The sequence below is a fragment of the Falco rusticolus genome, chromosome 10 (genome assembly GCF_015220075.1).
Source record: "Falco rusticolus isolate bFalRus1 chromosome 10, bFalRus1.pri, whole genome shotgun sequence".
Classification (NCBI taxonomy): Eukaryota; Metazoa; Chordata; class Aves; order Falconiformes; family Falconidae; genus Falco; species Falco rusticolus.
The window spans coordinates 2,038,255-2,064,463 of NC_051196.1; the positions used below are offsets into that span (position 1 = coordinate 2,038,255).

At 40.2% G+C, this 26,209-nt stretch overlaps 1 protein-coding gene across 2 annotated transcripts in view; it reads left to right on the forward strand.

Annotated features, from left to right (window-relative positions):
- MOB2 (MOB kinase activator 2) overlaps positions 1-26,209 on the forward strand; it is a 116,460-nt gene that overhangs the window by 12,902 nt on the left and 77,349 nt on the right. Inside the window, exon 1 of one of the 2 annotated variants that reach the window (XM_037401941.1) lies at positions 679-701. The exons of the other annotated variant lie outside the window; for it this stretch is intronic. Within the exon in view, the coding sequence (XP_037257838.1) occupies positions 694-701 (8 nt within the window). The 5' untranslated portion in view covers positions 679-693. Of the gene's footprint in view, positions 1-678; positions 702-26,209 lie in introns of those variants that run through there. 2 annotated transcript variants of the gene reach the window in all.

The following is a 26,209-nucleotide window of genomic DNA, read 5'->3' on the forward strand; positions in this document are numbered from 1 at the left end:
ACAGCCAGCTACTAACATGAAACTATTACTTGCTTTTTAATCTCATTTTGGATTTGCTTCTTTGTGCCAATTTTTTTGAGTTTAGTGGTAAAATGACAATGTGAGTATCACAGCAGGCACTGTCTCAGACCTCCAGAGAAAGAATGAGTTCTCCAATATGCTCTTGCTACAAAATCAAATCCAGAAGAACTTAAGCTTAACTACGTTTCAGTAAATACTTACTCTGCTTCATCCTGTGGAAAAGCAATAGCCAGTTCAAAAATTGGGGGAGAATAAAGCAAAAGTGGGTTTAAAACAATTGACTTGCCAGCATACTTTCACAATAAGAACAATTTTAGGGTCTTGCATATGATAGAAGGTTGGAATACTAATAAATAGGAAGATTTTTTGTATACATCCCATAGTTGAGCTTTGGGGTTTAAACTGTATGATTCACTAAGATAAATAATACAGTTTGGTAAAGATTAACCACATTAGCAAGAGTGCTAGATAGGATAATACTTGTTTTCGGTCTGTGCATCAAAGCCAAGCAGTCAGAGCCAGGAAGAAATTTCTCTTGGGATATGGTGTTGGGCAATTAGCTGCATTTCCAGAGATTTATGGAGTCTTCTGAATTGCTTCAGTGTTGGCCATTGTCAGAAATGGAATACTAGGCTTGGTAGGCTGTTGTTTTGCATACTGCATGGTCCTGTGATGCGGAGGTAGATATCCAGAACATACTTACATAACAGCAGGATAAAGCTTAATCTTCTGTTTGCAAATACCTCCCCTTTCAATGCTGAAATACTTCATAAAAATCTGATTGTTATAGAGGAACAAAAATATAACTCCTGTCTAAAACAACTTTTGTAACACTCGTTTCCATATCTGTTTATTCTTACAGAAGTACTAGAAGTATTAGTTGGTGATACGATTTTAAGTTTGGAAAACTTGAAGTATTATTAGAATGCTTTTCCTCCTGGTTTTTAAGATAGTGCTACTTGTGCATTTGCACCTCCATGGTATGTCTTGCAGAAAGATTAAGAATTTGATATCTCTTCTTTCTTGTTTTAAGTTAATACGTTTTGGACTAAGGTCAACTTTTTCAGATTCGTTATTCGTGAAGTTGGTTGTCTTCTTAGCATATTTCATTCTTGTTTAGAGGCCCTGAATTACAGTGCCTGGTTCCTAGGGATGACTAAGTCACTTTTTTTTTTTTTTTTTTTTTTCTCTGGTATTTACTGTTCCCTGTTGTTGAAATGTCACCTTTGGGACTGTGAGTGTCATTAGACATACGTTAGTCCTTGTAGTAACTTTCAGTGATATTGATAATGCAATGATAATGAGGGAAAACGACAGAATTGGTTCTTGGGGGAGAAAGTTTTAAATTCCATGGAACTGAAAGTATCTTAGGATGTTAATACTGAATCATGGTGGTGCTCTTCCTTTATTACTAGCTTTCTAGAGGTGAAAGTACATCAGCTTTTTTTCTTCCTTCCCCAGAAAGAATAAAGAATTAAGATGGAGTCTATTTTAACATCAGCAAGAATAGAATGTAAATTTGGAGACAAGACCACTTGGTTATATATATGAGTTGTATTATTGATCTGCTGTTGTTTTTCTAACTTGTATTTGCTTGGGTTTATTATAGCTATTTTTCAAAAACAATTATCTACTTGGATTGGGGGTGTGTTTTTGGAGATGCCAGATGGCACATTGGCCTTGGTGTTGAATCTTGCTTCCTGAACAATTTAAATACTTCAAATTACATCCTCCTCCTGTCTATTGTGAGCTGAAGCTTCTGAAGTTTTAATAAACTTTTGTCACGATCTGAAGGGTTGGTTTTCAGTCTGGTAATTTTTTGTTACTTTTTAAAAAAAAAAACAACAAAAAACAAACCAATTCCAATATAATGTTAATGTGTAAGCACGGTTTGCTAATTATAATCCTTCAGTAGGAATTACTTCAGCATCTGGCAATATGAAACAAAGAGATCATGGATTGCAGGTGCTTTCCCTAAATGTAATTGGTGCTTAAAATTATGTAAAGGCTAAAGTGGGCTTTCTGGCCCCCAAAATGCTTATGGGGAGGATCCTTGATTAAAAAGAATAAGGATTACTTTTTTTGTCTCATTAGGTGAGTGCTTTCCATGTTGGTGGTTTTTGTTGTGTGGGTGTTTGGTTTTTTTTGCATATGCACAAGAGATATGGAGAAAATATCTAAATATACTTTGTATTTTTAAGGTTTTATGGTTAGTAACATGCTAGCTTAATAATCCTAGCTTTATTTTTGGAGCTTTACTTAGCTTGATCAGGAGATGCATAAATAGTATTGAAGTATGTAGATGAAGAAAGTATGATTGTGTTGGGAAGAGAGTAATCTATAACCAAGCCAGTTCAAACAGCTCATCGGTTGAATGCTACCTCTGGGTTGTTGGTATCGTGCTGAGAATAAATCAGGTTTTTGTATAGTGACTGGAAATGGCCTTTTGTATTCCTTGGAACTGTTTTCACTTTAGGCTTTTGAAAACCCACAGCTCTTCCCTAGCTTCATTCTTTCGTAGGTTTTAAATCAAATTGTTGCAAAAACATTGTGTACACATTATTGTCCATGTAGATTTTACGATAATTTGCATTGGCTTAATTGATGCAGTTCAAAAGATAACTGAAGTATGACAGTGTCCAATGTTTGAGCCTTGTACCTCAGCTCTTCCTAGTGAGATTCCATTTCCTTAAAAATACAGTAGAACTTGACTTGTTCAGGTATTACGTTCTCCAAATTCTCTTGGAGAAGATCAAGTGCTGTATCTTCTAAAGGATGACCTCAGCATATGCTAAGGGAGTAAATGAGGCTGTAACAGCCCTTATGAGCCTTTATTATGAAAAATTGTGCAGATTTTAAGTGCTAGTCACCTTCGTCCTTTTTCTTCTAGAAGGTATAGAGACTTTTACCAAAACAGCTCAGTGAAGAAGTTGCTGATAAATTCTTTGGATAGTTTTGAAAATAGTTCACATATGGGAGTGTAAAGGAAAGAAAAGTGTTCGGGTGCTCTGTGGCAGCAGCGTGCTTGTAACGTCCATTATAGACTTCAGTGTGATGCATCTTGTGGAAAGAAAAGCTATCTGGATTTCTAGCATGGCTGTGTCAAAGCAATAGATTCCATTTTTATAGGAAGAATTACTGCCTTCTACTGCTCCAATTTCTCACTCCAGTAGGTTTGAGGACAGCATTTTTCTTGCTGCACCTTGCAATATTAAAAGCCAGAGCTGAGGTATGCATGAACTAGGAATGTTTCTGAAGACTGATTATCTTAAGTAATGATGCTGGTGTGTTATGTTGATCCATGTTAGACTATAGCTGTGAGTTTTCTCAGTGTTTTGGGTGCCGTAGTAAATACATTCGTGTTCAAAAATTTGAATAATTGTCCATATGCAACGTAGCCTCTGCTTGCTTTAATTTTTGTTACTGTACTTATGAGGGAGATATTTTTACCCAGTTATCTGACAAGTGAATACAATTTCTTTTGTGTGTGTCATTGTCATAGCTGCTTTGTCATAGTTTGATATTATGAGAACAAAAGAAGCCTAGGGACCCTGGTGAGAATGTTAGAGAGGGATTAACAGAGCCTTGTAGCTATGGAGTTAAGCTGGGCTTCTGTTTTCACTGCCAATGACATCTTGATTTATGCATACTGGGGATGTTTTTGAACACAGAAGCAATAGGAAATAAGTTTGCTGCTAGCCTGTGTTTCCTGCAGGGCTTCTTGGCTTTGCCTTCCAGTGAGACAGCAGCATGCGGAGCATAATCGGGTGTTCTGTCCTCTTATTGCTGTTTGTTTGCTTTGCTGGTTATGTAAAGCTCTGGACTTGAATCTGTTCTCCCCTTGCCCAAATCTTCCTTGAATATTTAAGTTGGGAATGTGCATGCAAAAAATCTCTTGTGTGCATCCTGTTTTCAAATTGTGTTATTTCCTTCAGCCTAGCGCTCCCACTGAGAATGTGGCTTGCAGGATATCTCGTGCTTGCAGCTGACAAAAGCTGGTGAATGCTAAGGATAGAAGTGCATGTGTTCATAAATTGTGTTAACAGTTGAAGATCAAGAAAGGTTGTTTTAACTAGTGGGTGGATTTGTAGCTCATTTAAAGTATTTTGTGATGATACAGATATCTAAGTAGTCTAAACTGCGGTTCAGTGTGTGTGGTGGTGGTTTTTTTTTTTTTTCTCAGGGTGCATATTAAGAAAAAAGTAGTCTAGCAACAGTTTGCATATTCATGCTGTCATTATGGAATGGTGTAACCACAGATGAACTCGCACAAACATTGAAAGCAGCAGCCTGGAACAGAAATCTAAACTTTTCTGTTTCTATTGCTTTATTTATTTCAAAAGTGCAGATTGCTGAGGTAAGCAAGCCTGCGCAGTTGGGGTGGGTTAGCCCTAACCATGAGCCCTAACTCCTGTGGAAAGAAGCCGCCTTCCATTACCGAGCACTTCTGAGTGGCCTGGTGCTGGTCCCTCGCGGACAGGTGACATAATGGACAATTCTAATAGTGTAACAGCCTATTCCTGCCATGCTGAAATACTTGGAGGATTTCAACATATGGTCACTAGAAATATATGCATATGATTGTGCTTATGGTTTTAATACAAAAGCAGATGATTGATGGAAATTAAGTATTACAAAAGGAGGAGCTTTTAGATTGTATCAAAGGAGTTTTTCTAGGAAGACGACTGGTATTAACTTCTAACCCTGTCTCAGTGGTCTCTGGTATTAAATTGCTAATACAAAGTACTGATTAGGATCTTCGCATTCAGTGAAATTGTACTGCATCTTCTTTTGTAGGCTACTGTAAAACAACCTCTTAACCTAATGTAATTACAGTGTTGCTAAAAATGTAAAATATGCCTTCATCTATGTAAAAAAGCATACCAGCATAGAAGCTTTCCTGGTCCTTTAAGTGTCCTAAAACAGTAAGACTATTTTTTGCTACAGATACCAAGAATTTCACCATAATCCTGCAGTATGCATTTCATGGTTCAGCCCTTCCATGGTGTTTGTCACTCATCTCTAATCCTGTACCTAGAATCTGTCCTGTACCACTTAAACACAGTGGTTATCTCTTTGTTTTTGAGCTATGCTAAAATTTAGATAATTTTTTATTTCAACAATGTTTGAGGCTGAACATACCAAATGCAATGTCACATTTGTAATGTGTAGTCTTTTGTTTAATTTTCTTAAATTTTTTCCTATTAGAATTATCCCCCTATTTCTCCTATTTAGAATACTTTGCATCATTATACAGGAGAAATGGTGCTAATGTTTGTTTTGTCATTTAACCAATGAGTCTGGTTTGGAAAGTTGCTCTCACTAATTCCTATCTTCAAAGTCTTTGTTATGGTTCTAATTGGTAGGTATTAGCATATGTATCAAAATGCAGAATGTACAAGTACTATTTGGAAAACTAAATGCTAGGTTTAGCTCATAATTTTGTATCATTTGAATTTATTTTGAACAAAACATGAGCATACTGAAGTATGAAAACTATAAAATTATGGCATAAAATCAACATCAATAAAAATCTGTCTTATACATGGCTTCTCCTCTCCCAGTACCCGTGCAGCTGGGCAAAAAAAGAGCGATGTAACAAATGTGTTGCTACTCTTTGTGGCTGAGACTGGAGAAGGTAAATGTGGAATTATCAAGGTGGAGTTGAAAATGTGAAAACATTCAAGTGTTTTTTATAGTGTTCAGAAGGAGGAAACAGGGTGGATCACTTTGAGGAAGAGGAGAATTTTCCTCTTGAGGCAAAACAAGCAGGTATTTGTTTTGCCGGTTGGCGTAACGTGGCACCCAGCATAAGTGTTGGTACTGTAATAACGGCAGCCACGGGGCTGGGGGAGCAGGCCCCAGCCACCTCTGGCTTCGTTAGTTGTGTCTGATCGCTGCTACCGTGACCCTTCCTCTGTTTTTATAAACTCCTCTTCTGGAGAAGGTGAGTATAATGACTCCATTAGAAGCTGTGGAGCTTCCTAATTTTGTTTGATTTGGCATAAGTAACTCTTGCTTGGTAACTTGTTCTGCTCACTATGCACCACATCTTTTTTATTTTAATTTTTAAATTTCCGAATACATATACTTTCTCTCCAGAAGAGGGTTTTAGCAATAGCTGAAGAATATGTAAAGGCAACCTTGAAGTCTTCTTTTGTGGAACTGACCTTTAAATATACATATTTATAAGGAGTAACAGGTCTTTATAAAAAGCACCATAGTATCCTATAACAAAAATCGTTGGTATCACATGAAGACTATGTATTTTATGCTGTAGTTCCCTGAGCACTTTGGGCCAACTGGACTGCCGTGGGAAGTCCTCTCTTCTCACTACTCCAGCTGTTTATTCCCCACTCTTTGCCAGCTCAAGTGCTTGAGGGATCTCATTAGGAATTGGTTCCTGCTAGTGATGCAGGTGAAAACTAAAGGAAAAAAACCAGCATTTCAGCAGGTTTAACTGGGATCAGTTTCTGATCCAAGTCACTGTACTGCTGCACAAATTACCTCCACGTGGAAGAGGCACAAAGGGAAAGACTGAGAGATGAGGAGTGATGGAGGGAGAGTAGGATCAACTCTAATGGTGGTAGTGACAGCTTGCTGGCTGAATGTATTTGTGAAACTGTGATGTTAAGTCGTATGGTGTCACAGAAACAAGTTATGTACTGGATGAGATGAAACATTTTTTTTCTGTAAAACAGGCTAAAATTATCAATTTTCAGTTAGGTAATATGTCACTGAAAAATAAATATTTAAATGATTAGAAAGTTGTTCCTCTTGTTTGCTACAACTGTGGATCCAGAAATGTCACTATGATAGAATATGCTTCTGTTTGGAGGAAGAAAATCAACTTCATATCTGATGACAAAGTGTCATCAGTCAGGGATGGCAAAATCTGACTGCCCTGGTAAACAGAAGAGCAGAGGGGCCGGGGCAATTGCAGAAATGAGCTGTGTGTCGGTTTTCCAGGTATCCTGTTTAATTGCTGCAGATCTCGTGAGAGTCTGTGGTGATGGTTTATATGTATGTGTCATTTTTTTTTTTTTTGGAAATGCTAATTAGGTTGATATGTTTTAACAGATGCTTTAGCACACTTTCTATAAATGTGGTTCTAGCTGAGATTTAGCCTTTTAAACTTTATTATCATTGTTGGGAGAATAGCTTCTACATCAATTTTTCTGCTAAAATTAGGCTAGCTCTCTTATATTCAAATTGCTGTGCTACAGCAAAGTGAATGCAAATCTGAGTCATTCTGTGTAATTTCTTTGTTCTGTCACTCTCTATGGTAAATTGTCAGCAAAAAAGCTCAACTCTGAGTTGAACTGGTTTCTTCTGTTGACATTACACTCCCTAACTGGGATGTGGCGTATTCTGGGGACAGGAACACATTCCCTTTGTGGGTAGTCCAATGTAATCTTCTGGTAAAGCACTGATTTTGATAAAACACATTGTCCACTGCTGGATGCAGCTGTTATGTATGAAATCCTGGTTATTGAATATGCGATTATAGAAGAAAAGTGATAAATGTCCTCCCTCTCTCTTAGTGCCACAGATGGCAAACTCGTGTTGGTCAGGGCTACCGAAGAGAAGTTAGGAAGTAGGATGTGCATCACATACTGTCTGTTGCCACATGCTCCCAGCCAGATGTTTTGTCATGTGAAAATTCAGTGTGTAAACTTAAAAAAACAAAACCACACTTTAATATGAAGCTACATGAAGTTCTCAGCTAAAATAAATTATACTAGGATGTTCTTAATTCACTTTCTTTGCAAGTTGTACTTTGGTGTGTGACTCATTGAAGATGACTGTAATTTTGTTCAACCTGAAGTTACCTAGCTGCTGTTCAGAGTACATTGACTCTTGTGACGCAGGCCACTCTTAACACTTCCAATTTTGTGTGCCGTTTTTCCCAGTAATATTTGTGCCCGCAGGATGCGAGGGGCAGTGTGTCAGTACGCTTGCTGCAGGAGGAAGCTCAGATGCAGCACTTCAGAGGGCTCTGGCGTGCTGGGAGATGCAGCCGTGCAGGTTTATCGGAGGCAGCTGGTTCTGTCCTGTGGACAGATCCATCTGGGATGGAGGGGCAGCAGGGAGGGTGGGCCGGTGGCTGGCGGAGATTAGCTGGTGACAGTTTTGCTGGGAAGCATACCAAGTTTTAGCCGCGCTACTGTAACAGAGATAGGAGGTGAAAAGGGACAGTGAAAAAACCCCAAGCTCTGCTGATCTTTTTCTGTCAGAAGAAACCTTCAAGATTTGGTTATCAGCACGTAGGTCTAATTGCAGCCTTGATTAGAAGAATGCCTGACACTTCCTACTTCAGTAAAGATCTGGCTGAACTGCTGCAGACAACATTTGGCGGTGCAGGGCCTGGATGAGGAGTTGGAGCAGCTGTGCCCTTGTGCAGGCGAGAGGGAGGCTGTCCGGTTTATTGGATTACCTCTTGTCAGATCATGGCAGTGCATGCTTCTTAAATCCCTCAGGGTAGGGAGGGAGTGTCGGAGAAGGGATGGCTTATTTTAGGTAGACTGATTTAGACAGCAGTCGATTTTTCTTGTTCCTTTCCTGGGGAGAAATGTGGGAAGGTTTCATGAAAGGGTAGCGTTCGGTTTCCACATGTTCACGTCTGGTGTGGTGTCTGTGGGCAGAAGCTGCGTGGCAGGTAGGAGCTGGGCAGAGGGCCTGCAGCAGCTTGATTCGTTTCTGTGCCTTTTTGTTTAACTTCAGAACATGGTGGGCGAGTGCTTGCTCTTAATGCTGTTCCTACTCTCCTGCTTTTCCTCTCATGCTTTTTCCTAAGCTTATGCTGGTTAAGTGTTGACAGTAAGCATTTGTTCAGCTTACCGCTTCCCTTTGTATTAAAGGGTAACTGTGAAACCTTCCCATAGTGAAAGCAATGAAAGATTTCTGAGTTTACTTCTTGGCTGTTGGAACCTCATGTATTTGGAGAAAGTGATGGAGGTTTTGTGGGATCTTCAGCATTCTCGTAGTCTGTTATAGAATTATTACTATGTCAGGTCTTCAATCAGTTTCTTAATACATGAAGCAAGTGCTTTGATCTCCCAACTGAGCAGAAGGGACTTGAGAATAATGCTTTTCAAACAAATACTCTTATTTTGGTTGGTTATCTTAATCCTGGAAGGGACAGCCTTGCTCCTGCATGTCCAAGTGTACTTCTGTACTGTCTTTTGCTGTGCTTGGAGAACTGCTGGTTACTATGCAGGAATGCATTCCTCTTGGTGAGGAAGGTCTCCTATCTTTTGCAGCTTAGACTCCTCTGCTGGTTGTAGCACTGGCTGATCTGAGAAGTGGGAGAATTGTAGGTACATTCTGGGACCGTAAGTTAGACATAAGAGATGAGTCAGCAAATACAGTCTTTTTAGAGGAAAACATGCGATGTTTGCATTGCACATAGACATAAACTCTGTGTTGTGAATGAGTGTCCTGTGCAGGTAACTCTATATGGCTGTGACAGTCAACTTGGTGTCCAGAGTTTTGCAAGTGATACAGCTAGAGTTCTTAATCTTTTCTTTTAAGCATAATGGGTGCTGGCTTGAAAATGCTTTTGAGTAGCAGTTTTCACTCCCTCAGAGCACAGTCGTACAGAAATGTTGATTTAGGCTGTGGTGCCACCGAGGCAGAGGATGGGATTTTCCTCAATTGGTTTTGCCACTAGCAGAATATTGCTGCTTGGCTAGTTTGTCATCTTCAGGAGACCATGAGATGCTGCACCAACAATTTGTGGCCGCATTCAGCGAGATGTCGACAAGAACTCTGTGGGATGAGGGAGAGAGTTAATGGGGGCCAGAGAGATACAGGCATGCCTTTTAATGTTTTAATAACAAACTGATTGTCATTTGTAGGAAATGATAAATGATAAAATCAGCTATGACTGAATAGTCCCAGATGTAAACGTAAAACTGAAGTTTTGGAAGCTGTTTGGAAGGCATCTGTAGAAGATCACTAAATGAAGAGGCTGATGGGTTTTGGCTGATTTTTTTATTTAACAAAAAACTTCCTCGAAAAATTTGGAAGAAATTTTGAACAGGTGATCTGTGAGGATTTGAGCACTTGAGAGAAAGAGATGTGCTATATCCAGCTCTCACCTGCTTCCTAAAATCGAGGCTTATAAAGTCCTGTAGTTTAATTGTAAACTTTATGGTTTTTTTTTCCTCCTCACCGTAGCCCACTCAGTCTAATTGGGAACATTTTACAATGGTAATGAACTTGGCAAGAGAAGAGCCCTTTGCCTGGTGCCAGAGTAAAGCAAATAAACAAATAAGGAAAACAAAAGAAGATCCCTCCCTGTCCCCTCTGCGGGCTGCAGGAGCGGCTGGCACCGCTGGCCATGCTGGCGGAAGGGTGGGATGGCCGCCGTGCATTCCACACAGATGGCCTGGACCCTGGCCACCCCAGCAGAGCAGAAAATACCATGCTCTCAGCCATGCCACTTGTGATTTAATTGGAACCGAAGCTAACTTTAAAAAGTAGTGCATCATCAATTAAAACTGTTTTTCTGTGTTTCCAGGAATTACACAACCATTTTGGTCTCCCCTTGTTTGCTCAGGAGAAGCTGAATTCTTCCATCAGACAAATATTAGTGGGATCTTCATCTTAAGGATAACATCTTTCCTTTGTGGGGCACCTTGCTACTAAGAAAGTCCCAGTATACCCATCTGAAGAGAGCACAGGTGTCACCCGAAGAGAGTAATTCTTCTGTAGTCACCTTTTCTGATTCTTAGCAAAATACTGGCCTTCTGCTTTCAAAAGTGATAAAATCATTCTTCCCATGTAGCAAATACCAGTGCTGTTGCTCAGGAGCATTTGGGGCAGCTGATTGTACTTCCAGACTGATTTATATATATATATATAGTTGTGATGATCAGTGCTAACTCCTGACAAAAAAAAGTGACTACACCTTGTAGTTCTCTTGAGAACATGCACTCACAAACTGTGAACTGACGTCTTAGTATTTTATGTATAAAGATTGACTGCAGAAGAAATGTGGTGGTTCTTGTAAGACAGGCACTCATCTGAGCTTATCTTGCATTTTGCCATCTGTAGCACTGATGACAGTAGCAGCTTCTTGCCATTAATCACATCTGCAGGTAGCATGGGAGGGAGGAGTGGTGCCTTTTCCTGTAGCTTACGTATTGTGTGGTCAGCCACCATTAAGGAAGCAAAATGCCATAACCTTAATTAAAGGATACAATAATGATGCTTTGTAGTTACTTAGCAGGCAAAATCTGACACCATTAAGGAAGTAGAACACTCTGTCCTTAATTGAAGGATATAACGATGTTTTGTAGCTGTTTAGTAGGCAAAATCTGTGATTAGTGTCACATATTGTTTTAGAATCTGGAGGAGTAGCTAGTGTTTGTGGGATGAAATAATTTTAGGAAGAACATGGAAAACTTATTCCACCTAATTCTATAGGGCAGTCTTTACACTGAAATGCCGCTCGTAGTTCAGTGCTTCCTGGTGTTTGGTAAGAAGCCTCCTCACCACTGCTGGAAGTATAAAAAGCTGGGCTATGGCTTCCACTAAGTGTTTAATGACGGGCAGAACGGTGCTGTTTAGAAAACTAAATTCAAGTAGTCAGTTTCCAGCAAAATATTCCAAGAATGCTATGCAAATCCATGTATTAGAATAACAAAGCACAATCAGATTGTCTTGCTGGAGGCTGATGGCAGTTTAAGGCCAACCAACGCTACAGCCTCTGCTGGTGTGCGGTACCTACCACCTGCGTGTCCCCAGTGCCAGAGTGCGGAGGGAGAGATGAGACTCGCCAATATTCTTTGGCTTGCAAGACTGCACTGTGGCCTGACATATTGCTTCTAGGGGACTGTGCAGCTGTGGAAGAACGTAACTGTAAGCTGGAGGTATTTCCTTGTGATGAAAACAGCCAGCAACCTTGGATGAGTGTCTTTTGTTGCCCTACCAGAGTTTAATCCAAGTTTGAGTATCACAGCATGGACCTGTCTGAAAACCTTGTGTTACACTGGGGCATCTTTAGGTGCAGGTGAGTGCATGGTAGTTACCACTGCATTATTTTCACTGAAAATTAAAACAAAAAACCCAGCCCCAAAAGCAGCAGTATTTTATAAGATTTGGTGTGTTGCTTTTTCAATATCTGCACTTCAACCTACAGCTCTTAAATTCTTACTGGTAGCATTTTACAAACCTTCACAAGACTAACTGTTGTACAGATCAGTTTGCTTTTACATAAAGGTAATTTAATCGTACAAGTTTCATGCTAACGTTGGGTATGACTGTGCTAGGTCTATAATTTACTATGAAGTGTTTTTTCCTCAGTTTAACATTGCTCTCAGGTACAAACAAGAGGACAAATTACTTGTAGTGCCAGATAAATGTGTACTTGGATGTCTGATGAAAATCTGTCTTTTTCATTTTTTTCTTCCGTGTGTATTTCATAATGTCTGTTGTTCTAAAATGTCCAAAGGCAATTACCCAAACCGAATCAATGCTGGATAATTATGAGGGAAATGTACTGCCTGGAGCCTTTTATTCTAATATCACCTTCCTGCTAATTACCATTAGAGGAAAGAGATTACATTAGTCACTTGGAAAGGGTAGCAATCCCTGTTTTAACAAGCCATGTAGCTTTTTTCCACTGTTCTCAGCATCCCTTTGCCTGCTCGGTCAGGCTCAAGAGGGAAACCTGAAAGTACATTGTGCCTTGTGTTGTGAATTGCTCTTTCTTCATTAGCCAGTTCTTCACCAGGGTTTATAATTATGGTGCTGTGAATTCTGTTAACTAATGATTTTTGGGTTCTGTTGAGTTCAGCTATTTTTTTGATGATGAATTAGTTTTTCTTGCCTGAGTTGCTTGGAGGAGCATCTATGCACCTAGGCTACCAAGGCCCTTCAGGAGGAGGTAGTGTCAGAGCTCTCTGCTTTGGGAGAGGTGGTGGCTGTGTGCCTGGTGGCTTCAGACCAGGGTGATACCCCCTGTGCAGATGGAGCTGGTGCCACCAGTGCGAGCTTCATCCAGCAGGGCACAGAAGACCAGCGGTAGTGGGGCTGGCTGATTACTTCAAGGGTATCCTCAAGGGGCAGAAATTTTTGAGCTTTTTATGTGACAGTTTAGCAAGTGTTAGCTGGCAATTTTTCAGCACAGGCAGAACTGAACTTTGCTTTTAAGGGTAAAAGAAATAGAGAAACATACTATCCCTAAACACAAATGTAACAACATGCAGTGCAGCAGTTACTAGAAGAGAAGAGCATGTCGGTTGAGGATGTATGATTCTCCATTCAGGGAAGGGCTGGGAGGTGTTCGTGCACGAGTGTCCACATGTATTTGGGAGAACATGTGTTCCAAAATATGCGGTAGTTTTCAATAATGCCTTGCATAATAAAGTTTACCAGTTCATTTTCTCGATAAACTAATGGTCTGAGTTCTTGAAATAACTTGTCCATGTGAATAAATGAAAGAGGAAGTATTTCACAACAGTATTTCAGATCAGGGTTTTGTTATAAAAAATGTGTAAAGTAAGAAGTAACAAATATGAAAAGTTTGGGTTTGGCTTTGGCTTTTTTAGTTCTTAAATGCAAGTTCCCTCTTTCAACCCTGTTCTTAAATAACTGAAAATAGGAAACAAAGAAAAAAGAGAAATAGTTCATATTCAAAACATAGTCTCCAAAATGTTTTCCAAAGCTGCTAGATAATCAGATAAAAAAAGTGAGGAGGTGAGACATGGAGTAATACTGCTAAAAGAGAAGGGTGGCTTTTTTTCCACGGCCTGCAATGTCTGTTCCTTCAGCCCTCCCTCCCCAGTAACCGTTCGGTTGCCTTTAGTATTGTACGATGGGGAAAGCGGTCGGTGCCAGCTCATGCTCTGACTGCTCAGGTAGCGGCTGAGCTGCACAGTAGAAAACTTAGGCAGGATTGCAGCAGTCTGTGGTGTATCTGTTGTTGGGGAAACATTGCATAAGAAAAAGTAATCAAGTAATTTTGTAGAATAGTGGAGAGTACTTAATGACTTTTTTCAGCCTAACTGAAAAAAACCTAACAGATGCCGGTGTTCCTGGAAGTTGCTGAATTCATGGTCGTGGTGCCTGAATCAGGTATGAACCTGGTATCACATAGGTGGCAGAAAATGCAAATCTGCATTTGGTTATGTTCAAGATGTACCATAGACCTGTTACAGAGAATGTGAGAAGTTTCTAGATCTCAACCCTCACTGAGTCCTTGAAGAATATTTGATGAGGATGATAAAATACTTCTAAGCTTGCTCTTTGCAAGTAAGTTTCCTTACGTTTCCAGAGGGAGGGAGGAACAGATTTCTGCTGTCCCTATTGTTACTAGTATTTGTTAAGAAAATTTACTAGGAAATGGTGAACATGGAATAAGATACTCTTTTTAGAAGTGGAGCTGCTCTTGTGAATAACTGGCTTTCCAATTTCTTGCAGTGGCTACAGAGTGCTAGTTTAGGACTGAGATCTGCATTTTTGTTTTGAATTTGGCCATTAGCATACTAGGTGACTTCAGACGTGTCTCTCCAGTTCCTTTTTGTTTTTCCCTTCCCATCTTTAAAATGGTGAACTCCCTGTTATGTCATTGAGATCTGCTGGTAAAATTGATTTTAAGACTGATAGTTATATCCTTGAGATATTTAATCTGCACCTTATTAAAGCTGGTAAGAGAGCTGCAACATTGGTAGGTGTGATAAAAATCTAGATAGGCAGAGGGACAAATGAGTTCCCCTCCCACCCCCAACTTTTATATTGATGCAGACTGTGGTAGCAGAAAATGCAGCACACCTTTAATGTTAGGAAAGTGATGCCACCAGTAACTCCAAACTGGGGTTGAATTTCATTTTATTTCATTTTATTTTCAGTGAAACTGAAGTTTCAGTTTCAGTTTATTTTCAATGGGTCGGTATGGATGTAGTTATCAATATGAGCTTTGCTCTCGCCTGTTGATTTTGGAAAAACTTTGTGGTTGTTGGTTCGACAGTGATTGCTTGGCGATGGCTGATAACCTGCGTTTCTCATTGCAGCAGTACTGTTGTAGGCCTGAAGAAGGAGCAGTGGTCAGAAGAATAGTTTTCAGCTGCTAGAAAGAATCTCGCAAAATAACATACAAAATATGTTTTAAAGTGGCTGTTCTGTTACATTTAGTACTCTTCAGTGTAACAGGGAAATTTTTGCTCGGGTAGTAGCCTGATTTGCAGCAGCAGTATTGTATGCAGTAATGAAGAATCTAGGGACTCCTGGGTTGCAGATAAATGGAGAAATTAACAGCAAACCATCTGAAGAACAAGCTGAAATTAATGTCCTGTACAGATGTAATTATCTGGGTTTCTGGAAAGTTATACTTTATAAATGGAATCTTTTCCCTGAAATAGCAAAAATCTGACTTTTCCGAAGCCACGCTGTCAAAAATGCTTGTGTTTTGATTAACTGGGTAATGAGAAATAACCGTACTGTTGTAGTCCATGAAATGACTGATAGTGAGGATGAGGTTTTGAAACAGAGCAATTTCAATTCAGCTTGGCTTGTTTATACATTTTAAAAAAGTAAGCAGGGGTTGGCAATAGAGGTACCATTGTATTGTGTTTCTAAGTTATCTGTGAGACGCTACCAGGAATTTAAGATACATCTGGCATCACAGTAAGCTGAATGAGTTCTGGCAGCATTTACAGTTGAAAGCTCTAAACAGTGTTTTGTGTACTTCACTTTTCAGGGTAGATAAATCTCTTCCTTGCACCATGTTTTCAAGGGAGCCTCTGAAAGATGCAGTGATGCAGCAGGTTTGTCAGAGGCATACTTTACCATCCTGGATGGGTCTTTTTTTGCCTAGAATATCTCCAGGCCTGAGTTGGATGGAAGGAAATGTGACACTCTTGGGTCCTGTGGCTTCAGCTTAAATTTCCATCTATGTTGTTGCTTAGGCTTTGAGTTTCTTATTGTTGCTTTACTGGTAACATGATAACTATGAACACATTTTTCACTAATAATTTTTCCACAGTGGTCTGGGACATGCTTGTCTGACAAGAGGAGTATAACAGAAAACACCCTATTTAAAATTACTCTTAAGTCACTTGTGTTTTATTATCTTAGGAAAACTGTACCCTGATTTGCATTAAAAACCCTTCCATCTTCACCATCAGCTTTTAAATCTGTAATGGATTTGCCTGTTGTGTAACATGTGTTTTAAATGTATATGACTGAGGGTTTTCAAGGGCAATTTCCCTCTTCTGTGAACTACTGCATCTTCATAAACATTTTCTGCCATCCCTGAGAAGGTAATTCTTTGAAAGATTCCAGTATCTGAAGAAGTAGTTTCCTTCAGAAAGGGAAGTAATGTTGGGCTGAGAGCTTTCTTTAAGAGGAAGGCCACCACTAATGCTAAGGATCTGAAATATTTCTTCATCTCTTCCTGACCTATAGATGAATTGCGCTTCAAGTTTTTAATTTAAAGTCATCTTTCTGCTTGTCAAGCATGCATATGACCTGATGTATGAGATGCATCTGATTAGACAGGGAGACGTCTGTGAGAGAACGGAGACCTTTATGAAGGGGAGACTCTTCTCTCACCCTTTGCTTTGTGGCTGCCCTGTCTTTAAGCTGCTGCCCTAAACTGACAGCTATGCGGAGCTGTATAGCTTCTTAAGCTTAGCAAGTTATAAATGGTATTCCTTATAACGACCTTGGAGGTGAATATTGCGTTTTCCCAGCATACGCAGGGAAGATGGAGAGTGTCGTGCTTTAGTCTCTGTGACATGTTTCCAAAGGAACGTTGTGCAGCCTCAATCAAAGCAAGAAGATAACATGTTTACATGAAGGATGCCGTTGCTTCTATCGCAGATGTCATTCTGGAAGTGTAGTGAGAATGAGAGGAAGTGGAGGACTTCCTGCATTAGTTTTTGTGGCTATGCAAAGAGGCTCTCTAAATTGCAGCTGTGTTGCACAACTGATAAGTTATGTTAGACTTGGATAAGTCTCTTGAGATGTGAACTAATACACCTCTTTGTGCTGCATGCATCCTGGATAATTTGTTATTAACCTGGAAGTCCGAACAGCAGTAATAATGACTGCGTATGCTACTTATCTCTACATTTTACCTTAAGTCTAATACTTTCCCACAAAATGTGTTGATGCTAGACTATGTCCTTAAAATAGCATTTACCCCTTTGGGAAAAGCTTCCACAGTAAACGAAGTACTTGGCACATGAGTAAAAGGTCTGCATAAGGTGGGAGAAAGAAAGAGGTAATGGGGGGTCTTTAACAGAGTGGTGTTATATCCCCCTTACAGGTCTTTAGGCAAGAAAAGGAGAGATACTAAATGGGAAAGGATTAATTTTCGGAAAAGCTCAGCATATATGTGGTGTGCTAGAGGGAAGACTGTTACTTAAATTCCTTTCTGAAGTGTCCAGACTACTTTTATCTGATTTCTAGATTTTGGCTTGCAGGTACTGCTGTGCTGGATGAGACTAGTTGATTAATAATTGTATTTGACTCCTGCACTGCGGGTTTATAAACAATTGATGAAATGTTACTAAATGTATTTTATTGTCTTTTTGGTGATGACTACTAAAGGGTTAATAATGTTCATCTGATTAATATATAAGTTTACAGTATTTTTACAGTATCTTTACAGTGGCTTTAGTGAGTATGTTTTCTATTTACTCAACTTCCAGTGTTAGTTTCTTTTTCAGCTTCTAACTTTGCCTGTCTGACCTTTTTTATTAGGGTCTGGGACCTTGGTGAACTTTACAGTAGGGGATGGGTGATTCTGAGGCCAGCTTGTGAGACATTAGGTTAAGGTGTTAAGGAGAGGTGAAAACTCTTTTCTATCTTAGACCTCTGTGCTTTTGTACCCTGTACATCAGCAGGGAAAGTGCTTTGGAAAATACAGGTTTGGGAAAGTGCTTTTTTAATACCTGTGGATAAGAAGTGTTACCATGGTGGTCAACTGGATAGCGAGAGAGCTTTTCAGGAACAGTAAAGCATACTGGATTTAATTAGCTCAGCCTTGCTGTCTTGACATGGATTTTTCAAATTATTTTTAATTTTTTTAGTGGTCATAATGATCACTCAATTTACAGAATCAAATATACTGTAGTAATGTTAGGAGGGGGAAAATCATAGGTGAAAATGACTTGTTGCTTCTGGGTATTTTTTTATTGGAGAAAATACCTTCTGGAAATCAGCTTGATTTTCCTGCCATTGTGCTCTACTGCAGGTGTGGATATCCTGTATTAAAACGGGCAAATGAGGGCAGTACTGGTTCCCAGCAACCCAAAGGGTGTGTGTTTGCCTCTGATAACTGCAGCATGTTTAACATCACATGTTCAAAGGTAATTGAGGACTCCTCTGCTTTCAATGCAGAATGAGATGGATTATGTCATCTCTGTTAAAGATATAATGCTGACATCGCCAATTAGCTAGACACACAAGATCTTCTGATGAGATACTGATCTTGTGTTTTAAGTTACTGTAAAAAAAACCCAGAAAACTCTTTCAAAGCAGAGACCAAAGACAGGGATGGCAGTCACACTGTAAAAGCTGGTCCATTATGCAACACTAGGATGAAAAGCAGCAGGGAGAAGCTGAACTTCCAGAGTCCAGTTGCTTTCCTGTGTGCAGTGCTGTTGACAATGTAGGAAATAATTAATATAAATGTGCATTACGAATGCTTAAATTTAAAGCATCCAACCTTTTTATGCACTTAAGTTTTTCATATTCATTACAGGCCACGTATATTTACCCTTTTTTGATGTGTGTTGATGTCTTTCTCAACAGTTTTACCCAGAGAAACACAATACAGATTTCCTTTTCGTTAAGAGGCTCGTTCAGGAGTTGACCCTTCCCCACAGGCTGGATCAGGTGGGAAAACTAAGCTGGCTATCAGTTCTTCTCTGGCTGGCTTTAAGGTTTTAGTTATGTTGTCTGTGTAGGTGTGAGAGTTCAAAACGTGGACTAGTCTGCCTGTTCAACTGCATGTGTTACAGTTCTTCTCTAGTATTGGGTGAGGACAGTGTTTCAGAACATGTCTGTCTTCTCAGGCTTTGTATAAAAAAATATCTCAAAGGTCAGATAGAGTGAGCAGGCTAATTAAGGATAAAAACGTTTTCTTTCCGTGTAGTCATGTATCAGTGGTAAATTCAGAAATACTTTCTTACATTACTCCTGTTATAATTTATGTTTATTTCATCAACGTTACTTTCTAAGGCAGGACTGAAACTACCATTTAGTATCTTCCCTAGATAGTTTTCTTTAGGAAGCTTGTTCTGATTGGCTTTTTGAAATTGTAGTGGTGAAATTTTGTCACAGTATTGGAAACGAGGGCTTGGTTTTTTAAACTGCTTAACCTCCTTTGCTGGAATGGTGTTTGGTTCATGTCTTCCTCCTCTCTTTTTTTTTTTTTTTAATATATATATATATATAGTTGAGAGCTGCAGACACCATAACCGTGTCTGCACTTTGCATGAAATCTCAGGCAAGGAGTATCAGTCAGGTACTGGCAACAGAATTATTTGATGTCTTTGGTTACTAAATAGATGAAAGCCGTGTAGCACATCGAAGGGCTCATCAGTGGGGCTTATCTAATCTATCATTGTGGTCCACACTTCTAACCTGACTTCCTTTTAGACATACAGAAGAAGCCTACACGGATTAAAGGTCATGGTATGTGTATTGCTGTCAGACTACATCGTTATGGCAAATTGATGCATTTTGTTCCATGCCCTCAGTCTCTGTGGGCTGTAATTTCTGTGAAAGGTGGAGATGAATAAACTTGTTCAGCCTTATTATTGAAACGTGGAACAGACATGGTCGTTCGGAGCTTTCTGCCCACTTCTCATACTCTGAATTATTTCCCTGGAATACCCTTCTTGTAATCATACCATTTGCATGTAGTTCTCTGTGTAGCCTGGCTGTCTGAGTCCAGTTTTTATGGATTTTTTTTTTACAATTTTGTTTTACAAAAAACACAAAATATTGCTGCTTTAACTGCTCATGATGGAAGGAATGTGCTGAAAAGTGGATTTAGAATATGCTTCTGTTGACAGACAGGTCTCTTCTGTGGTTCCTTGGAGAGATCTTTGGAACTTAATGAATTTTTATTCTGTAGGATGGTAAATCTAATTGAAGTTGTGGATTTAAAAAAATTATATGTCAGTTCCTGCTAACCCTTTCACGCGATGGATGCTTTTCTTATGCTTGCAGACGAAGTGGTTCAGCAGGCCTAATATCTCCCCGCCAGAGAAACTAAGCACCCGACAGCTGAAGTAAAGGAATGATAAAGCATGGTGAGACTGCCAAGCAGGAAGATACTACTGTAGTGACAAAGCATGTGGCAGCACTCAGGGCTTTCAGAGGATAATCTAGCTGCAATGCTTTTGATTTCTAAGGGAGAAATTGCTAGAAACATGATGCAGTTTTATCTCGACAGTGCTGACTTGGACTGGGCTACGTGTGGTGTTGCTTCTACTGTTGCAGGAACAATTTGGCGGCATCTGCTTTTTTTTGAAGTGTTATATATAGCCTGTCCTCCACAAAAAAATTACAAAAAGGTCCTTCTTTTCTCAGCTTTACTGTGTGCTTTCAGTTCGGTGGTAACGAGGGGTACCTTCCCATGAGGGCAGTGTGGTCTGTCTGTTCTTGAATGCAGTGATTAGAGCTGCAAGTAAATGAATCCAGACCACCGCATCTGATAGCTGTACACAAGCATCACTGAAGCAACACAGGGGCAAAAGGAGACTATTCAGTAAAAACAGATAGGTTGAGATGAGTAGCCTTTTTGGTAGGTTCATACGGGGGTCAGAGTGAGAACAGTGGCTTTGAAACTTCTGTGTGTTAGATGTCATTTTTGGACCGAAGCTTTGATTTTATGAGGAGGAATTATCAAAGCTCAGTCTAAAGAAGGGATTTTCGCATGCCAATGATGACAGATACTTTTGCTTTGCCATGCTACTTATTTAAAGTCTTCACTTTGTCATTGTTAATACACAAATGGGCTTTTGGCGTGCTGTCCATACATAGCTTTTTTGTTATTGGCAATTTTGGTCCTGCTCCGTGACGATAAAAATTAAGATACACTTCTGCGTTTTGGAATAAAGTCTGAGTGAGTTATGTAGTTGGGGTTTTTTCTTTTTTTTTTCATTTTTTCTTTTTTTAAATAAAGACTTGATAGTTTCATCTTAAAGACCGACCACAGTGTTTCCACTGTGAAGGTAAATTGGTTCAGGTTGTATACTGGGGTATATTTAATTTCTTCTGTGGTTTTAAAAATCTATTAACAAATTTAATGTTGTTTTCTATTGTATCTAGACTCTTTTTCAGGTAATAGCCACCAAGAGTGAACATTATAGAGGACTTGAAAGAAGCTGCGAACATTTTTTTCTTGCAGTAAAACGCTGCCCCCCCCTTTTTTTTTTGTATTTAAAGGGGCAACCAGGATCTGCTTTGAAGGTGGGGTGCGTTCAGTTTTTCTCTTTAAAAGAGAAAGTCTATCCTCCCTGCAGCAGCGTTGCGGGAAATGAAAGGTTATTCAGAGCTGGAGCTGGTACAGCCTAGAGAACAGGAAGAATGAAATATTTAGTGTTATTTAAAACAAGCGCTTTTAAGATACAGTTTCACATGCGCTCTTCAGAATTTGAAGGGTGCCGTGCAGCAGCAGATCAGCCCCTCTCCTCCTTGCCAGTTGAGTAATAGCTCTTTATTTTTTCCTGATACAACCATTGCTGCAGTGCGACCCCTGCGCAGGGCCCTGGGTTGCTGTGTGGGGTGTGGGTCTTTGGAGAAGGGGATCCGAGGGGCAGCCCCACAGGGCAGGCGGGCAGTGGGCTCTCTCTGCGCTCCTCTGGAGCCTGGCGCGCTGCTGGGAGGTTGGGATGCTTTGGATGAGTTGGAGGGGATAGAGTCAGCCTCCAGCTATGGAAACTTGCTGAAGTGCATGCAGTGTCCTCCCAGCAGCTTTGAAAATCGCCTGGTGGCTGCTGCCAGCTGGGGATTGGGGGCGAGATGTGGGCTTTCCTGGTCCTGAGCATCAGGACGCCGGCGTGCTCTGAAGTGGCGTACTCCCCTTGACTCCAAGGGGTGTGCTTACATCTGTTCTTACAGGTTCAGGTGCCCTGTGTTCTACCACTTTAAACTTCGGTGCTCCTTAGTGTTCCAAGCTGATGTGTTGTATTTATCTTGCGCTTTCAGATTTTGTACAGTATTTCAGTCCTTAAGTTATCCAGAGTTTCAGATTGTTACAAATAGCTAAATCTCAAAGTGGGACAACAGTTGAAAATAGAAACATTGCAAGGTTTGTATCTGAGAAAGTAGCGTGATTACTGTTAGTAATCAGTTACTGATTATGGTATATTTTATTAATTCAGTGTATTGAGTATATATATGAATATATGTTCTTTAGGTGTCTTGGTTTTACTACACAAGGTGACACTGTTGTATGACGTGTACTGCAGATGACAAAGGATAATTTAAAATTCATTTTTCTGAGGTTATTTTTGAACAGCTCACTTCCTGGGTTTGTTTTTTTTTCCTTCTCTGTTTATCTGCTCTTTCGTTGCTAAAAACATGATGTGTCTTTAGTGCTGTAGTGCAGTAACTGGTTTCTGGAGTCTAGATGCGCTGGCACGGTATTACAGTATGTAAACATAGAAACCTATCTGATGCTTTTGTAGCCCTCATGGGAAAGAAGCAGCAGAAAAAAAACCCTGATAAAGCAGAACCCTGAATATTGTGAAGGCTGACAGAGAAGGAAGACCAAGGAAAACCGAGGTACATAAATGATGTGGGGACTGTGTGTGAGCTTGTAAGTAAGAGTGGTGTGCAAGTTGCTCGTTGGACTGTGCAGGCTCCTCTTTCAGCAGAGGGCAGTGCGGGTCCAGGCTGCGGTCACAGGCAGCGTGGGGCTGTGCTGAGTTGGCCCCAGCACCAGCTTTTAGGAATGGCAGAATGCGGACATTCAGCTGGGCTTGTAAGAGATGGCTGGGGGAGGGCTGTGAATAGCTTTCAGAATCCCCGTGTAAAACGAGGGGCAATCTAGTATCGCAGGACAGAGTTCCATTAGCCGTTCGTGGCAGGGTCGCTGTATTCTTCAGTTGTCTGCTCTTTGGCCAGATAAATCTGTCGGTGATTCCATGTGTTCGTGCTCACAAAACAGAGTAAGTCCAGCCCACAGGAGCCAGCAAATGTGGTGAAAGCAAGACCTGCTCTGGACTGCCGCGCATGCTGTCTGCCGATGCAATGCAGGATGACTATTCTATTGCGACAAAATAAAACCAGCTTTTTGTTTTATTGGTAATCCCCCACGGCTTGTTTTTCTACTGGGGTAGAATGCATCTAACGGTGTGACTGATGGCAACGTGGAAGTGTCAAACATATTAATTGTAAAAGCTCCATTTGAAGCCCTTTTCCCCCTGATGCCTGTTTGTATGTTTTAGGCAGCTTCCACAAGGTGGGGCTTTAAGGCTCTGCAGTTGGGAATTTTTCCCTCTCGACTAATAAGCAGAAAGATGAATGGAGTTTATGAAATCTCTTAAAACAGGTATAAAACGACCATTTCAATGCTTTTCAAGAAAGTGGGTAGGTTTTAGAAAAAACAGACTTGGATATTTTGGCTTCTTTAATGTAACTGAGTCACTGGAATTGATGTTATAAAAGACGAAAGGAAAGATTGGAAAAAACAGTTCTCATTACTTATTTATTCGTTTGGAATTGCTATTTCTTTGCTTCCAAACTGATTTGAAGGGTAGGCAGAACTAGGTAGAGAAAAGCATTATCAAAATGATTGCTAAATCTCCGTTTATTGGGAGGATCTGTTTTGTTGGGTTTTTTTTAAAGCAGTCCTACCCAAAAAGAAGAGGAGGAAACTTTTAGATAACAGCTATTCTGATAGATAAAAGAAAGGCAGAAAGCATATTCCTTTCTTTCGTGCAGCTGTCTATTCAAGAGCGAGCTATGTATGTGTACCCTTTCTCTAGAAGAGAACCCTTTTCTGTTTTTCACTCTGCCTGCTAGAAGTTGCATCTCGCTGAATTCTGGAAAAGTGCTACTAGTATTTCAGGCTGCGTTTCAGTAATCAGTTTTCTTGGGCTTCCCACGTTTCTTTGAGTATCTGAGCTGTGTTTTACTCTATTGCCATCTTGTTGGAAATCCCCTGCTGTTAATTTTGTTGGAATGGAATTCATCATCTGCTCGCTGTGCTGCTGCTGGTAAGACAATTTTATACATTAACTAGCACAGAGGTGTGTGGCCATCAGCTGGTACTGTGGTGACCAAAAGAGGGGGAAGGAGGACTGGATGGGGGGTAGCAGCAGGGAGGGAGAAACCAAAATCTTGAGTGTCTTTCCTGTTTAGCTTGTCTACTTCAAGCCAACCTTTTCTAATGATAATACACATTAGTAACTTACGTTTGCTACATCTTTGTGTGAAACAAAACTTAAGGATAGATGCAGTTTACTGAGCACTTGTCACAAGTACTTTCCCTCTCGCCTTTCTTCATTAAATTCCTATGTTACTCTCAATTTGTCTAGACCAAGAGACTTCATTAGTACTTTCAGCAGGATCTATGTTGTCACTTCGTGCCTTGGCTTGAGTTGTAGTTGAAGGTTGGGAAACATTTTCTCAAAGTAAATTTGTGTTGTTTCTTTCATGCTTTGCAGGTAGTGTGCTAGTATGCAAGAAATAAGAAATCAGTTACGGTTTTTTGTGTTGTGGTTCAGGAGTCTCCCTAGGTCAACAAGCAGGACCCTTAAGCGCTTGGAAAAAACTGTGTATCAGAAATCCACTTTCTCCATTTCTAATGTTGCTACCCTCCTATCCAATGGTTGTTTCCAGTTTTAGGCACATAAAGTAACATTTCACAAATGCAATAAAAAGCAGGTGCTCTTTATGCCTAATTACAATGAGTTAAGAACCTCTCTGGACAGGCTGACTGCTACTGAGTTCTGGGCTTTCGGTAGTCTGGGAGCTGAGCCAGCCTGCTGGATCTGCAGCAGATCCAAGTTAGGAACTCTTCTTTAAACTTCAGTTTCCCTCAGATGCTATCACAGTCTTGACATGTTAAGAACTGTATAAAATGTATTTTTCATCTGGTTCAGTCTTCCCCCCCCCCCCCCCCCCCCCCCTTTCCCAAGTATTCTTGTCATGCAATATCTTGGAGTATCAATCAGTTTGTTACTAAGCTGAGCAGATGTATCTGTTGGTAGGGAAGATGTGGGAGACTGTTTGGACAGCTTTATGAAGAGCTCTTCCCTGTAATACAACATTAAACTAGATTTCTGAACCACAACCTCAGAATAGATACTTGACTTGCAAAAAAAAAATAATGAAGTAATATGAGCAGAGTGTTGGAGTGAGCTTGAAATCATGGGGGTTTGTTTTTGCCCAGATCTTGCAGGACATGCATGGTTGTGTGTGGGCAAGAATTCTTGCCCTTCCCTCCCACTGCTTCTGCCAGTGTGGATGTCCAGTTTCCAAGGGCTCTTAAGTACTCCACCCCTTCTGTTTCCTAGCACTAGCAGAAAATACCTTTCTTTTATGAAAGCAGTATCAATTACTTAAAAATATTGTAGATGCATAGTCCTTAAGTTCTGTAACTGTGAGGTGTTCTATAGCAGTCGGTTCCAAACTCCAATGGCTGGCTGTGGAGTCGGATATTAATTACTTATTACCCACACAGCTTAACAGAAACAGTGGTTTTGACAGGGAGTTTTAGGGTCAGTGAAGATAATACAGGTAAGGATACTGAGGGCATATCTACTAGGGGTAAATATTTATTTTTTTATATTACACAGGCTAGTGCCCTGTTGACCAAAAGACCCTGAGCAGACAGTTCAGAAGCATTCCTCTGCTGGTAACAAAATACGGTTTTCTCGGAGCAAAGATTTTCTTAGCGCTTATTAGCTGAAAGATCACAGCTGCTTTATTTAAATGAACTTTGGTATGAAGATATCAAAATAGCAACCTAAACCAGATGCTTCCAGGGAATACACATGGAAAGGGTCTAAGTGCAGCCTAACCACCCTTAGAGAAAGGAATAGGCAGTTGGCAACTACTGAGCTGGATTCCCTTATGGTCCCTTTTCACTGCAAGTCCTGTTTTCAGAATAGAATGTGAAAGAAATGCAGCATAGCTGTTCGTTAGCTTCAGATCAGTGCGAAAAATCCCAGTGCAGCATACGAGGAGAGAAGGGGGATACAGTGAGTTT